The sequence below is a fragment of the Misgurnus anguillicaudatus genome, chromosome 21, assembly GCF_027580225.2.
Source record: "Misgurnus anguillicaudatus chromosome 21, ASM2758022v2, whole genome shotgun sequence".
NCBI classification, from domain to species: Eukaryota; Metazoa; Chordata; class Actinopteri; order Cypriniformes; family Cobitidae; genus Misgurnus; species Misgurnus anguillicaudatus.
Window position 1 is genome coordinate 39,422,089 of NC_073357.2, and position 16,046 is coordinate 39,438,134.

At 38.4% G+C, this 16,046-nt stretch overlaps 1 protein-coding gene across 1 annotated transcript in view; it reads left to right on the forward strand.

The window, feature by feature from the left end:
• The first annotated feature begins 79 nt into the window (after positions 1 to 79).
• Positions 80 to 16,046, forward strand: part of ptprn2 (protein tyrosine phosphatase receptor type N2) — a 175,624-nt gene continuing 159,657 nt past the window's right edge. Inside the window, exon 1 of the mRNA XM_055207009.2 lies at positions 80 to 360. Coding sequence (XP_055062984.2) covers positions 282 to 360 — 79 coding nt within the window. The 5' untranslated portion in view covers positions 80 to 281. The remainder of the gene's footprint in view (positions 361 to 16,046) is intronic.

The window sequence follows — 16,046 nt, forward strand, 5'->3', positions numbered from 1 at the left end:
TCTTAGTAATAATTGCTTTTTTGAGTAACTTACCCAACACTACTTACAACACATTGCAGAAGCGTACGCGAGCTGATGACGTCAACAGCCGAGGAGGGGCGCTGACCGTGGTACTGAACGAGCCTCGCTTTTAGAGTTGAGTACAGGACACGAGACACCCGTGCATCACTCGCCTCACTATCCTTGATCTCCACATTTCTCTGACCCACTTCCCTTTTAATCACATCACCCGTGAAACCTGAGAGCCGTTATGCTGAATTAACGGACGCTCGACGGGCGGGATGGATTCGGTGCGCGCGCTGCTCCTCGCGGTTGTGTTTCTCCACGCGCTTGCCGTTACCATCGCAGACAGGAAATTCGGTAAGTTTGTTAAACGTTACGTGACGTCCCACAAAGTGTGCGTTCTTTGATGTTCTTACAATAGCGAGCACAACTTAAATATGTTAATTGCCTTGAGCATATTTTAAGAGTCAATAAACAGCAGATGGGTCAATTGTAACATGGCAGTTAGGCGTGTAAATCGTTATGTTTTGCTTTATGCAAATGATGACTCTATTTATAAATCTGTACATCTGGTCGGTTGGCAGCGTACTTGCTTGGACCCTCAGTGATTATATTGTAGTTGTGACATCCATCTGAGTCCCCGAAGGGGAAATCGTTTATTTCTGCGTTTACCACGGCGTGCCTCGTTTCCTCGTGCAAGGAGGAGAATTTCATGCAAACAAACAGAAGATAGTGGATTACATAATCGGTTCGTTATGGCATGTTGGCAGGCTTCATCTTTCAAACAGACAGGCCAAAAGCGAGCAACAGTCCACACGCTGGGCTCTTCATTAGATGTACTTGTGTATTCACACTTAGATTATAAAGAAGCTTTCATCGTTTAAGACACATATGACTGCAAACTTATTAAAGGCGTTTACAAAGACTTGTCAGACAAAAATGTGTCTGTAATTTTCCAGTATACAGTAACTGCATGCCATGTTTGTCAAAATCTTACAAGAGGTCTATGGTGTTACACAGTTGGTAATGTGCTGAGACTACATAGCTAGAAATCTGGCCTACTGTACGTCATGTCCAAATCACAGTATTTGTCCTTCTGCCTTGTATTCTCCTATGTAATGAAGGCAAAGTGCATGTAACTACAATTTAATTGAAACATACAGTAAGTCTATATTATATAGATTGTAAATGATTTAACATCTTAGAGAGATCATGTACATTTCAAGTTATAACTTTTACATCTTCCTTAGGACTGATTTATATAAATACATTTGACAGTTTTTGCAAAACAAAATCTGAAAACACACCATGCTTAATATTTGTTTTAATGATAATAGTCAAAATGATATCAGCACAAGACAAAGGCCTGACTATGAAAAAAAAATATTGATATTTCATATGATGAATTTGTATGTTAGTCAGAGATAGAAAGAGTGACTTGACTATCGTTCAAGTTCGTTTGTTAGAATCCTAATTACCTGAAAGTTGAATTTATTGTCTGTGTGTGCGCCTATGCAAATGCACATCATTGTTTTTAGTAAGTCCCTCTGTGTGTTATGTTCATATCATCAAATGAACATATTATAGGAAATGAAGATTATTTCTTCTGCTGCTATTTAAGGTTGCTGCGTGGGAGACGCTGCTATTCTCAAATGTACCGAAAACATCTAAGATTTAAATTCAGCTATTTTGACTGAAATAGGTTATTTTTGGCTCAGCTTGAATTTCTGAGACTTCCTGTACACTTGAGGTGAACAATGTCTCCCACGCTCTCCTGACACATCTAACTTATACAGCTGCAGAAGAGGATCACAGAAGAGGTGAGATTTTGAAATAAACAGACAGGCAGTACTCTTATTTTCGCTCTCACTGCTCATATACCAGCCATAGTTTGCAAACAATGCTCAATGTTTGGATGTTACCTCCTGAAAGTAAGCTTGGAGCCTTATATGTAATGTAAGACAAAATGGCATCCTTTAAATATGCATGAATAATGGGCACAGTTTGAGATACACGGCATCCATTCATTTGTCCTAGTCCGTTACGGTTACACAATTCATGTTCTGTTTCCATATCAAACCCAAGGCATTTACTGAGGTCTGTTGAAGAGAGAGATTATTTCTTTGAGCCCCGTGAGGTTAAACTTCTCAGTGCATTTATCAAAGCTGCTGTCAGGCAGGTTAGTTGAAAAAAGATGAGAGTATATATGGACAGTCTGGTTAACTCAAATCTCATCTGACTTGTATGTTGGTGGGACCTACCTAAGCCCTTTTAGGGAAGTCACACCATTAGGCAACCATCTTTGCAAAGCCTCTGAGCAGTTATTTCAGTCATGCAAGGCTAAAGTCTTACCTACATGAATGGGGATATCTCTAAAACCGCATGCTAAAGTCACAATGAAACTTATTTTTGACCAACAATTAAACCTGATGTCAACTGTGTACCATCATTTTTGTTTCATAAAGGAATAGTTCACACAACAATTAAAATTTGGTCATGCACCCTTATGTTGTTTTAAACCTGTATTAGCTTCTTTCTTCTATTGAACACAAAAGAAGATATTTTGATAAGTAATGGTAAGCACACAGTTAAAGGATTAGTCCATTTAAAAAAAAAAAAAATCCAGATATTTACTCACCACTATGTCATCCAAACTGTTTGTTCAGTCGAGAAGAAATTATGTTTTTGAGGAAAACATTCAAGTCTCATTTTAATGGACTTTAATGGACCCCAACACTTAACAGTTTTAATGCAGTTTAAAATTGCAGTTTCAAAGGACTCTAAACGATCCCAAACGAGGCATAAGGGTCTTTTCTAGTGAAACGATTGTCATTTTTGGCAAGAAAAATAAAAAATATGCACTTTTAAACCACAACTTCTCATCTTCCCCCAGCTGTGTGATGAGCCAGCGCGACCTCACATAATTGCGTAATGACGTGGAAAGGTCACGTGTTACATATATGAAACGCACATTTGCGGACCATTTTAAACAATAAAGTGACACAAAGACATTAATTAGTATCATTCAACATACAACAACGTCAGGACGGTCCTCTATATCCACATTTGTAAACACTAGGGGCGTAGTTTCGATACATCATCCGTGACCTCTTGATGTGATGATGTATTACGTGAGGTCGCGCTGGCGCGTCACATGACTGGAGATAGACGAGAAGTTGTGGTTTAAAAGTGCATCATTTTTATTTTTCGCTAGATAAGACCCTGATGCCTTGTTTGAGATCATTTGAGGTTCTTTGAAACTGCAATTTTAAACTGCATTAACAATGTTAAGTATTGGGGTCCATTAAAGTCCTTTAAAATGAGAAAAATCCTAGAATGTTTTCCCCCAAAAACATAATTTCTTCTCGACTGAACAAAGAAAGACATCAACATTTTGGATGACATGGTGGTAAGTAAATTATCTGGATTTTTTTTTAAAGAAAATAGAGTAATCCTTTAACGGTACCCATTGACTTCCATAGTAGGAAAAACAAATACTATGGAAGTTAATGGGTACCATCAATTATAAATCTTCTTTTGTGTTCAACAGAACTCGTACAAGTTCAGAACAACATGAGGGTGAGTAAATGTTGATTTACCCATTTTTGGGTGAACTATACCTTTAAGCTCAAATTGCGCTGAAATAGCTTTATTCAAAGTCGTTTCAACATCGCATCGACAAGCCCCTCTCCAAAAGAATTGTCAGGATTTTTTGATTGATAATTGGTTCTTTTAGCTTTCGTCGTATGAGCATTGGATTGTCCTCTTATATAAGCGTGTAATCTTGTTATATCCAATATCTTTGGACCCTACCCAATCCATCAGTCATACAACTCCATTAGTTTGATATTTAAATCATAATTAGTCAAGATTACTGAACAGCATAACATCAATCAAATTTCCATGGTAAAATAACTATACAAAAAAAAACTAGATTGAATGGTAACCTAAACCTAATTTCAACATTAATTCTGAATCTAAGTATTGAATTTAACTAATGCTGTGCTCATTTTACAGTTAACATCTGTTGCTTATAAAATTTAGCGTCTAATTATCACAGATTGATTTGGACTTTATGAAGGCACAGGTGAAATATATCCTCACTGCAAATAGGTTTGCCCTGTAACTGACACATGCATTTTACTTTTAGCAATGACTGCAGTGTTGCCATTAAGTAGCATTGCTTCACCATTTTACAAGCTTTAAAGGAATATGCATCACAATCTTTTGAAAAGCCACGTGTGTCGTGTGCTGCAGAATGGGAGGTGTACATTTTCCACCAGTCCTTAACAGTGTCTATATTCAGTATTTGTTTGACGTTTCTCAATGAAACTGTCACGATAGCTTTATGAAGCTGTGACTGCCGTTGCTAATCATCTCAGTATGAAATCTGATTGTTTGTGAAGCACTGCTTTAGTTGAATGTGTACGTCATCTCTTTAGATGAGCTTTTGTAACTGTGTGCGGTCTTGTCATTTGTCTTTGTGGGAGTGTGAGATGAGAGTGAAAGATGCAGGGAGAGTGAGAGTCCTTCTGTCTGTGTGTACAGACACAAGCTGTTATCTGTGAGTGTATATCCCAGCATCCTTTTAGCTCCCCGCAGTGCCTGGTGTTCTGGCACACACAGGTAACACAGATTGGCATTATGCCCACACTCAACCTCAGTAAACGTTTTTTTTTATTTTTATTGTGTGTGCATGTCTGCATCGCCTTCTGTCATCTACGTAAACAATCAAACATTGCACTTTTCATTCAAAAATGATTTTTTTTAGCTGTTGTGTGATGCCATCACTTGTTGTTATCTCCTGTGTATGTGTGTGTGTGTAGCCTTTAACTTTTGCACACAGCAGCCTGCTGTGAAGGTTTATTAGAGTTATATATGGCACACTGTCAGAATCACATTTTCCCATCTAAGCCTATAAGCACCTAAGTGTTTTTCAACCATAAAGTCACAGTGCAGATTATAGATTGTTGGGAGCCAAGTGTAAAACTAGTTCACAGATTCACTACAGAGTTATACAACATCTTATGAAGAGAAACAAGTTATATCATCTGTACAGATTTTCACAGTAAAGAAAGTAAAAAAGACCAAAGCAACAATAAAATAACAATAGCCAGTTAAGAAACAGTGTTCAGTGATGAAAACGAATCCAAATGTTAATTTAAACCTACTGTAAATAATATTAATGAAACAGACTGTGATCTATTTCCAGTTTAAGTGTCTCTACGTATTCTTGGAGTCCTGCCATCATGCGTGCTTTGATGAAACTGTGTGCAACCATCTGAACAAGTTATTATGTAAATTCTTGATTTGTTTCCCTGATGACCTAGATATGGAAGTTTTATGGTCCTTAGTTGATTTTGGCAATGCAGACGTTGTATCCCTCATTGACCTATATAACCAGTGCCGCTTGCATTGAAAAGCAAGTAATAGCCGTAATTTTACCGTTTAGATGATGAGTTGTTCTGGATTCAGTCTAGAATTGAGTTTAATGAGCGCATTGTAATCATGTCATGTTTTTCAGTTCATTTCTGTTTATATGTATGTTATTAGATATAATGAAATGCGCTATAAGTGAACAATCTGCAGGCCTAATAATTACCAAGTATGACCCAATGTTTTAAACTAAAGGTCAGTTTTTAGGATGTTTTCATTATGGTTTGTTCTGCTGTAATGAACACTAGACTAGTTTTTACATCAGTAGTTGCTTAAAGGGACATTCCACTTTTTAAAAAAATATTTAAAAAGTTAAACATTTGATTCTTACCGTTTTGAAATACTTTTAGCTGATCTCCGGGTCTGGCGCTAGCACTTTTAGCATAGCTTAGCACAATCCATTGAACCTGATTAGACCATTAGCATCGCGCTAAAAATAACCAAATTGTTTCGATATTTTTCCTATTTAAAACTTGACTCTTCTGTAGTTACCTTGTGTACTAAGACCGACAGAAAATTAAAATTGTGATTTTCTAGGCAGATATGGCTGTGAACTATACTCTCAAACTGGCGTAACAATCAAGGACTTTGCTGCTGTAACATGGCTGCAGCAGGCGTAGTGATATTACCCACTGCCTGAAAATAGTCTCCTTGGTTACTTTCAATGGCCGGGGACTATTTTCTGGCAGTGTCTATTATCACTACGCCTGCTGCAGCCATGTTACCTCAGCAAAGTCCTTGATTATTATGCCAGAATAAGAGTATAGTGTCACAGGTGAGAAGCGGACCGCCCCTGTCGTGGATCACGCTCCTCCTTCTATTTCCACCCTGAGGAGGTCCCAAAACACCCCAATGACCAGACAGACAAAGTTTTATTAAATACTAAAACACTTAGGGTGATTTAAATACTTTAAAAAAATGGTTGCAGTCCTCTGGCCTTCGTCCCTTGGGTTCTCATAGCAGTGGGGGGGGGCATTTAGGTACTCTGGGCTCTTGGCTTTGGGCGCACAGGTGAGTATACAGAAGGTTCACTGGGCTCTTAGCCCTGGGGCGTGAAGGTGAGTATACAGGGAGGTACACTAGCTCTTAGCTTTGGGTGTACAAGTGAGTATACAGGGCGGTACACTAGCTCTTAGCTTTGGGGCGTACAGGTGAGTATACAGGGAGGTACACTAGCTCTTAGCTTTGGGCGTACAGGTGAGTATACAGGGCGGTACACTAGCTATTAGCTTTGGGCGTACAGGTGAGTATACAGAGAGGTATACTGGATCTTGAGTCTGGCATTTCTTACAGTGGCCACGCCACCACCAGGTGAGGAAAAGGGATCAGGAGTCACAGTCGGGCGTATATAGAAAAAGTGGTCGTCCACCAACTCCAGTTCACGCTCTCTGACACAGGGTCTCCTTCCCGGCCTAGGGAGTGATCGCTGACAACATGGACACAGCACAACACTGCAATTTTCAGGTGTACACACGTCAAGGAAAAGACTCACCCACTGCACTCCACACACTCACAGTGAATTAGGGTCAGCACACTACGTTGAACTGGGAATTCGTCCTGAGTAAGCGAAGTAGCTGATACAGCGGATGACCAGATCAAGAAGTCACGACCATGACGTTGTAACACACTCTCGCCTCTCCTTCGCTGGTTCCGGCTCGCCCACCAATCCTTTCCACGGGTGGGGCCACTTACACACTGATCACACTCACAAGAAGCACACTGAGATACAACACTTGCAAGGATTAGCACTGACACGGTGACAATTCAGCGTACTCACAGTTCCGTTGATACTTAATCTCCTCCTCTTCCTTCCAGATATCCGATGTATACGAGACCGACAGTACAACACTCCTTGTTTCCGTCTCCTTTCACTGTACTTCTGGTGACTCTTCAATGTTCACGATCTCTTCAAAATATGTAGCATAGGTCACACACCACTTCAACAAAGGTACTTTAATACTCTGTATCTTCAGCCCAATCCTCGGTTTCACTTCGCCCAGTCCACAATATCCACAACGAATACGTCTCTCCAAACACCTCCACCGCTCCGTCTTACCCACAGCATTCACCGGAATAAATTTCAACTCCAATTGACTTCACACTTCCTTGAAGGCTACGTCGTTTCGGCCATTGGCCTCGTCCTCCAAACACTCGTTTGCAGTTTCAGTGTCGGTTTCGGTGTGCGGGCTTCCCCTCACCCGCCCCTTTCTGTAGCGAACCCAGCGGGCGCCCAGCGCGAACTCACGGTGCCAACTCCACTCTCTATTGTTCTCCAGATGCCTCATTTATGTGCCTCCTCTTCAACAAATTGCCCAATCACAAATCACCATGTTTAATTGTACACCTGTTTCCAATAATGCTTGATTTTAGTTGCCTGTAGTTACTGGGACTGACTGCATGTTACTCGGACCGTCGTCCGGGCGTAAATATTCTTCGCCATTTTTGGTTCCGCCACCTTAAGTTACTCCGTGACAATAGTCCTAACCATATCTGCCTAGAAAATCACAGCTTTTAATTTTCTGTCTGTCTTAGTACACAATGTAACTACAGGAGGGTCAGGTTAGTGCGATGCTAATGGTCTAATCAGATCTAATGGATTGTGCTAAGCTATGCTAAAAGTGGTAGTGCCAGACCTGGAGATCAGCTGAATAAATTCCAAAATGGTAAGAATCAAATGTTTAACTCTAGGGGAGCTGGAAAATGAGCATATTTTTTAAAAAGTGCAATGTCCCTTTAAGTACACCAAAGGACAAGACACTGAAACTGATGAAAAGCCCTTCTCATGTCACACACACACTCACACACATTACAATAAAGTGAATCCTGATACATTTCAAAGTTAGTTTAAAGGTTAGTGTAAGCTGACAGTGTGGTCTCTTGTGCTTAATGATCATTGCTAATCGCTTCTGTCCGAGCATGTGAATTGATTTGGCTCATTAGAGTGACATCTTGCTTTCACATTCAGCCATTTCCTTAGATTTTGATGATCGTGAATGTGTTTGGGTTTTAGCTACATTACATGACAGACATGCAGAAACACCTAACTTCTGCTTCATTAGAAGGATTATCTTATCCGAGTAAATCACATCAATCACATCAATATCAGAGAAAAATCCCTCTGTCTTTCTTGATCTGTCCCATGTCTCTTGCTTTTCTCCGTGTCTTGTGTGTACACATCTAAATCATTCAGCAGGACAGAGGGAAAGGTCATACTGTCTTTTCCTGACTCCCTGATTCCCATCATGTCTCTTACATCTTTAATTCATGGTGATAGGTTGATGCCTAGAGCCCTCTAGTGGGTAATTGCTTTCAGCTGGACCCATCTGACATAGTCTTTCCTTACCTGACTTGCGTTTCAACCATGATTTTTATACTGTGTAAATAACAGGTCCTAATGAAAGGAGCACATGATTTTTTCTTCCCTAAGTTTGTCAATGTTAGCCTATGCAGTACAAGACTGTAAGCAGTGACACCGGTTGGATCTTAAAATAATGTTTAGTAGCCTAGGGTCCATTTTAACCTTACGGAAAAATACTAGTGCTGTTATTTGTAAATGCCTGCAAATAGATCAAGCATGTGCTTAGTAGGCCATGCTTGTTTTTATTCAACAGTTCATTTGCATGTAAAAAAGGAAAAAAACAAATAGTCCCAAAATCCTCTAAAAAAAAAAAACACTGGTTCCACATGATTAAATTACATTTTCTTAAAATGAAATTAAAAAGGAAAACCTTGTTGGATGGATCTACGTAATTTAATTATGGACACCGGTTCAACATGATTGAATTAATGTTTCAAAGTTAATTAATATCATTTTTATAAAAAAATAATCATGTGGAACCGATGCCCACAAGTTTTTATTTCAGTGTGTGAATAGAACTACTTTCTTTTGCCACAGATTCAGGATCAGCTGTTTGCTGACTACCCATAAAGCACATTTTTTGTTATTTTTATTTTATAAGTAAATGTGACTTCAACTATTATAAATCATTTGAAAATAGTGAGCCAGTAGTTGAAAAGCTTTTCTTGTAAATTGTCCTGTTTCTGATCAGTAACATTTTAGTCAAGATTTATATGAAAAATCTTCCTATATGTTTCTAAGAACATACAGTATGTTTGGAACAGTTTTATCTGGAAACAATTATTATGTTTTGTCCTCTATTTTACACTGAAAGGGAGGGCCCAATTTGACATATGTATGTGGGTGTGAGAAGATTGCTTATTGAACAATTTGAGCAATTTTCAGAACAGTAGCTTTTCTATTACTTTTCCGTTTTTGATTTAGGCACAATCTTAAAGATGCAGTGTGTGAATTTTAGGAGGATATAAAATATACAATATAATACATAACTGTATTTTTAGTTCATAAAGACCTTGATGAACTGTTTTGTTTTTATTATTGTACCTTAGAATGAACCATTTCTATCTACATATTACACGGGTCCCTTACATGGAAGTCGCCATTTTGCGCCACCATGTTTAGCCTGTTTCGTCTCAGATGACAACATGTTTGTCCTGTTGTGGTTTCTCTGTGTGTTTCGAAAGGAATGGGTGAGTGGTGGACTGAGCCGTTGGATGCAATTCGCGATCTCACCACTAGATGCCCTTAAAATCTACATACAGCACCTTTAAAGAGAGCAATTCATAAGATTTTTAAAAATTGTAAAATAAATCGTTGGTGTCCCCAGAGTACGGATGTGAAATTCTAGCTCAAAATACCCAAAAGATAATTTATTATAGCATGTTAAAATTGACACTTTGTAGATGTGAGCAAAATGTGCTGTTTTTGGGTCCTTTAAAATGCAAATGAGCTGATCTCTCCACTAAATGGCAGTGCTGTGGTTGGATAGTGCAGATTAAGGGGCGGTATTATCCCCTTTTGACATCACAAGAGGAGCAAAATTTCAATGACCTATTTTTTCACATGCTTGCAGAGAATGGTTTACCAAAACTAAGTTACTGGGTTGATCTTTTTTTTACATTTTCTAGGTTGATAGAAGCACTGAGGACCCAATTATAGCTTTTAAATATAACAAATATTTTGAAGATATGCAAATTATTTGTTTGTTTTCTGCACCTATGTAAAATTGTCAAAAATCTTCTTATTAAAGGCAGGATAGGCAGGAATGATCTAAAACACTTTTTTTTACAAATTTGTTAAAACTGTCTTTATAAATTGTATAAAACTCGAGTGTCTGTAGACCTTTCACGACTGTTTTAAACACAGCTAATTATTTCCATTCGGGACGAAGTAAATAATTGGCTTGCTCGACTGTCACTCTCTCTCGCGACCATGGCACCACCCCTGTTGCTACGGGATCTGCCCAGACATGCGCACACCCGATTGATTTGAACGTGCACGAGGCACTCTAGGAAGAGCAAAACTATGGCAGAGAACGAACATTCAGAACTCACAGTACCTGCATATGCAGTCAGCGAAGCCAAACAAGGCAAAAAAGGAATAAACAAAGAAATCAAACGAGAGTAAATATCGCGTGGCTTTTACTCAACAATGTGGTAGCGGTATTGTCTCCGGTGTGTAAGTTAGTCCTCATCAGAGTCAACAATGCTTTCATCATGGAAACACTTCCATGCAAAACACCGTATATGTTATGAAGCTTCCACGAAATTCACCTCTATCACAGTGTAAATGATGGTAATAAAAAAACTTGTATCAATGCAATCTGTTTTTAGCTTTGTGTTATAAATATAACTAGCTTGTTTGTTACCGAATCAAACAAAATATATTTTAAACTTTACCAGGATCGATATGCTAGCTTAATTGTGAGTACTTAAAGCTATTGTATTTGTTTCTATTCATAGTGATAAAGTTAGGTGTATTATTACATGTGATTGTGACATGATGTTACTACATGCACCGCGCTCCTTACTCTCCGCTCGTCTCAGGTAAATGCTGCTCCCAGCAAAGCCGGTCAGCGTCGCGCGTTCATGTGTTTTGGGGGCGTGGCTTAGAAAGAAACCCAGAAGGGAGGGGTGGAGTGAATGGAAAAATTAGCTGTGTTTAAAACAGTCGTGAGAGGTCTACAGACGCTCGATTTTTGTGCACTCTTTTTCGGAGTGCTTACATTTTGCTTGTTTGTTGGTATATGAGGACGGTTTAAACAAATTTGCAAAAAAGTGTTTTAGACTTTTTTAGACTTAAACCTGCCTACTCTGCCTTTAAGAAACATTAAGTTGTCCGTATAATTTGTCTATGTATTTGATATGATATAGTATTTTCCAGTTGGATACCAAAGATAAGTGCATGCTAATTTCATATAGCTATATTCAAAATAGACCCACCATCATATGGCTTTTAGACGAATCGTTTAAATGTTTTGTAGGTGAGTTCTTTCTAGGAAAACCAAAAATGTTGGCTTATTAAAAGTGTTTTTGCTTTCACCTCGACCGAGGAGGCTTTTTAATGAGCACAAAATTCTCAGATTCAAGATGCACCATTAATTTACAGTCAGGTCATGTACCCTGTCTGTGTGGCTGAGTATGTCGCTGCACACAAACTGCTTCTTTTCCATTTCACCCTTATTCTTTCTCATTCTGTTTTTTTCCAGCCTTTTTGCTTTACCTGCCAACGGTATATTTAGGACGGTGCACCAAGGGATAGGGTGCATCTAAAAGAAAGGCGATATAAAACTGAAGCATAAGACAGCTGTGTCCTTGTCATATGTAATGATTGATTGTACAGGTAATGGGAAAAGACGAAAGTTTTAATTAAATGTCTCCTATGGTTGTTATACACCTAACACTGTTACCCATCATTTGCCCACTGATTTGAAGATCTTCATCCAGACAGTCTTCATTGTGCGTTTTTAAAATGCTTTCCCTTATATCTTTCTCTAACAACATTGATAATGCCCCAGAGACGCAGAGCTGCAAGGAAGCTGTTTTCAATTAAGGATAAATTATGATGATGAACAATGACCAAGAATACAATAAAATAAACACAATAAAATCATATTCCTTGGTGCCATAAAAAAGCAGCTCAGGGCTGCAAAACAGTGTAAAATAATTTATAAAATAAAGAATAATATCCTCAGCACTGTTTCAGTGCAATTATTTTTAAACATTTATCTTTATTATAAGTAATAGAGAATTTAATCAAGATCTGGAGTCTATATCTATGATGGCGCCGCAAGAATCATCAGCTGGATAACATCAAAGTACCGCAAGAGCGAAATCATACGGAGGACTTTGCTTTTAAATTGATCTCGCTAAACTTTGACGCCATCCGTCTGTCCGTTCTTGCGGCGCGGCATGAACAAGGGTGACCGTACGGGTCATTCTTCCCGGACGCATCCTGGCCAGGGTTTTGGGTGCGTCTTCCGGAAGTCATATTTGTCGACTCCATACGTCAGAGAGGATTTTTATTATTATTACAGAAAAGCAATCGTTACATTTTAAGGTAAGAATGAAACTACGATTGTATGTCTTATGTTTTTAACTGAATTGCGTATGCAGTCAACAAATACGACTTCCGGAAGACGCACCGAAATCCTGGCCAGGACGCACGCGTCTTGGAAGAATGGCACGTTTTTACACAGCCCTGCGCTGATTGGACAGGATTAACCGGGAGTGGTGGGTTTTTGCCAACCAAATAATAGGCTCTAGGTGGAGGTAGAAGCACAGTTTTTTTCTTAAACTGTCTAATTTATGTTGTTCTATCGGAGTATAGTGTCGGTTTCAGTGAATATGATCAAAAAATCTTGCAGACTGCAGCTTTAAACACACCAAGTCACATCAAACAGTGTTGACGGCCTAATTAATTTATGCTAACACTTAACATGTATGATATATTGTATTGTAACTAAATCTGGAATTATGGTCTAGTTTACATCATTAAAATGGCATACAGCAGGGCTAGTCAACTGGCGGCCCGCAGGCCAAATGTGGCCCTCCAATCATATTCATCTAGCCTGGCGGTCATCTTTATCTGATTTAAATTTAGCATGGTTACTTAATTTTTTTGCCACCTTTCCACTGTACATGACAAATTACGGCTGATAAACTGGAAGGAAAGTCATAAAGGTGCCGCATGGGGTGCCAATGATCTGCAGGTGCGTACTTTCGAATCCAATTTGAGCTTTGGATGCATAAAAAATAAACTTGTGTGACACCGCATGTGACACGCCGACCGGAAGTGGTGTACTTCAGTGTTCTCCAATCAAAACATTGTGCACAAGGTGAAAATTATTTTTATTAATCCTTTTTTGTTTAAAGGCGGAGTCCACGATGTTTGAAAAATGCGTTGGAAACAGAGACGGGCCGATTACCAAAACACACGTATAGCCAATCAAATCAAATCAAATGCCGGGTTACGTATGTGTGGGGCGGGTCTATCAACAGAAGGTCCAGATTCTATTGGGGTAGGGGCGTGTTTGTTTAGGTGATTTCAAATATCAACATTGGCTTTCAAACATCATGGACTCCGCCTTTAACTTTATCAGTAGCACTTGAATCCTTTAAAAAGTATTGATTACTGATAAGTAAATTAAAAAGTATAAATACATTTGTAGATAAAGGCTCTTGTGCTGGAATGAGCTTCTCTCCCATGTTGACAAGGATTTATGATTAAACTGAAATTTCATGACGACTGCCACTAGGAGGCGAACTCTGACAGTCGAGTCTGAATGTAGTATACAATGGAAAGGCGGTTTAGCCGATATATCTTTAAAATATTACAAAAGAAAACATGAAGTTCAATTTTAGTCATTAGGAGAAGACTGGCTATATGTTGTGAATACTGGAAATGTAACAATTTATGAAAGTTAAACTGTTATAAATAAGTAAACATTTTATGAGCTCTGCATTACGTACTATACAAAAAATATGTGTGTTGATTATTTACACTTGCACTTTTGCATAGGTGAACTGTTAACATTTGTCTCTTGCAATGTTAAACTGCAGTTGTTTTTAAAATATTAAAAAAGAAAATTAGTTCAGTAATTCAAAGGCAAAATACTCTACACAAGATGTGTGCATCTTTTAAGAACGTTTTTTTTTTTAAAACGTGAACTATAACAAAAAGTAACAAAAACTTCATAAGTAATAACATATATAGTAGGTAAACATTGGGGTTAAAAGTTTTTACGTTTTTAAAATCAGTCCCTTCAAGAAAATCTGAGTAGTTGAAGACCCCTAGCATACAGTAATGATAAAACACAACTCATCATAAGTGAATACATTTTCCTACCCTCCACGGATCATAATGAATTAATAATTTAGTATTTAGGACACTTGTCACTGGCTATTTTTACCCTCACCCCAATCTGTTTTCACCCCACCTGTAGTTAAGCCAGTAGAATTAGTACTGCATTGAATGCAAGCATTTAGCAAGAGGGTCATGAATGTAAACCATCATTTAGAGTGGAAAGCACTTGGTACCAATAAGAGACAGGAATTTAATTGGGTTTAAATCCCCCTAGCCTGAATAAAACACTAATTCACAGCATCATCATTCACTGCACACTGGTTTAATCACTGCGGATGGGGCTTTACGTGTCCTGTTATTGTTGTGCATCCTTACAGATTAAACCTCTGGGAAAATAAGACACTATGTTAATGGTGAGATAAAATGGATTCTTAATAAAGATGTCAACCTATAAATTTTCAGTTGAATCGGATGGGGTAAATGGTCAGATATGCTCAGCACCTGGTAGGTTGTGGTTTTTTAGTGATAAGAAATTTTCAATAGACATAGGAACAAAATCTGTACAGATTTAGTGGATTTGCTTGCTAGAAATGGATATAGGACTGAAGATCATTTTGATAAGTAAAGTTAACATTTTAACTGTACATTTAAACCGGCAAAAAAATGAATGAAAATTAATGACTTCCGACTATGCTTTGATACAGTGACTTTAGACTCAGTTTATCTTTCTGTGTGACATCTTTCATTGCAGTGTTTCCAATAAAATATATTTCATCCTAAAACTTTTATGCATCATCAGCAAGTTCTGTTCAAATTACAACCGCATATTATTTTCTCATTATATTGCACTGACAATGACTAACGGCCTTAAAACAAATGATTTAGATTGGAGCACGGTAATCTATGCTAAAGTGTTTCTGTGTAGTGCGCTGTGCCTTGGGAGTCTCTCTCTTGTCTTCTATAGTGTGAAAGACATAGTTGTCAGCTATTACTTTTTAATTACGTTTCCATTTTAATCAACCTCTGAAGCCAACAAGCACAGGCCGGCCACTGCGTAGAGACACTCTTCAGAGATAACAAATGGATTTGTCGACCTGATTTAGGAGCTAGTGGCAGGCAGAACGCTTTTTGGCCAGGCATGGGCAGACGTCGGATTGAGGAACAGGGGCAATTAATTTAAGACGCTGATGAGAATTCTGACAAGTTGTATAATAAAAGAGGCAGAGTGGTTTGATAAGACTCGAGTGCTCAGGAGTAATTACAGAGTGCGCTGGAGAGTTTGTAAGATTGTCTTCATGCTTAACAGGAACTGAATCTGAATGGGAATTCTGCAGCATTCCGAACATTGCTGTGCACATAATTCTTATAAACCAATATTTTGAAGTACTGTACAGCTATTTCTTAGACTTGTATTCTGTTAGTTATTGATTTTCCTTCTAAGAAC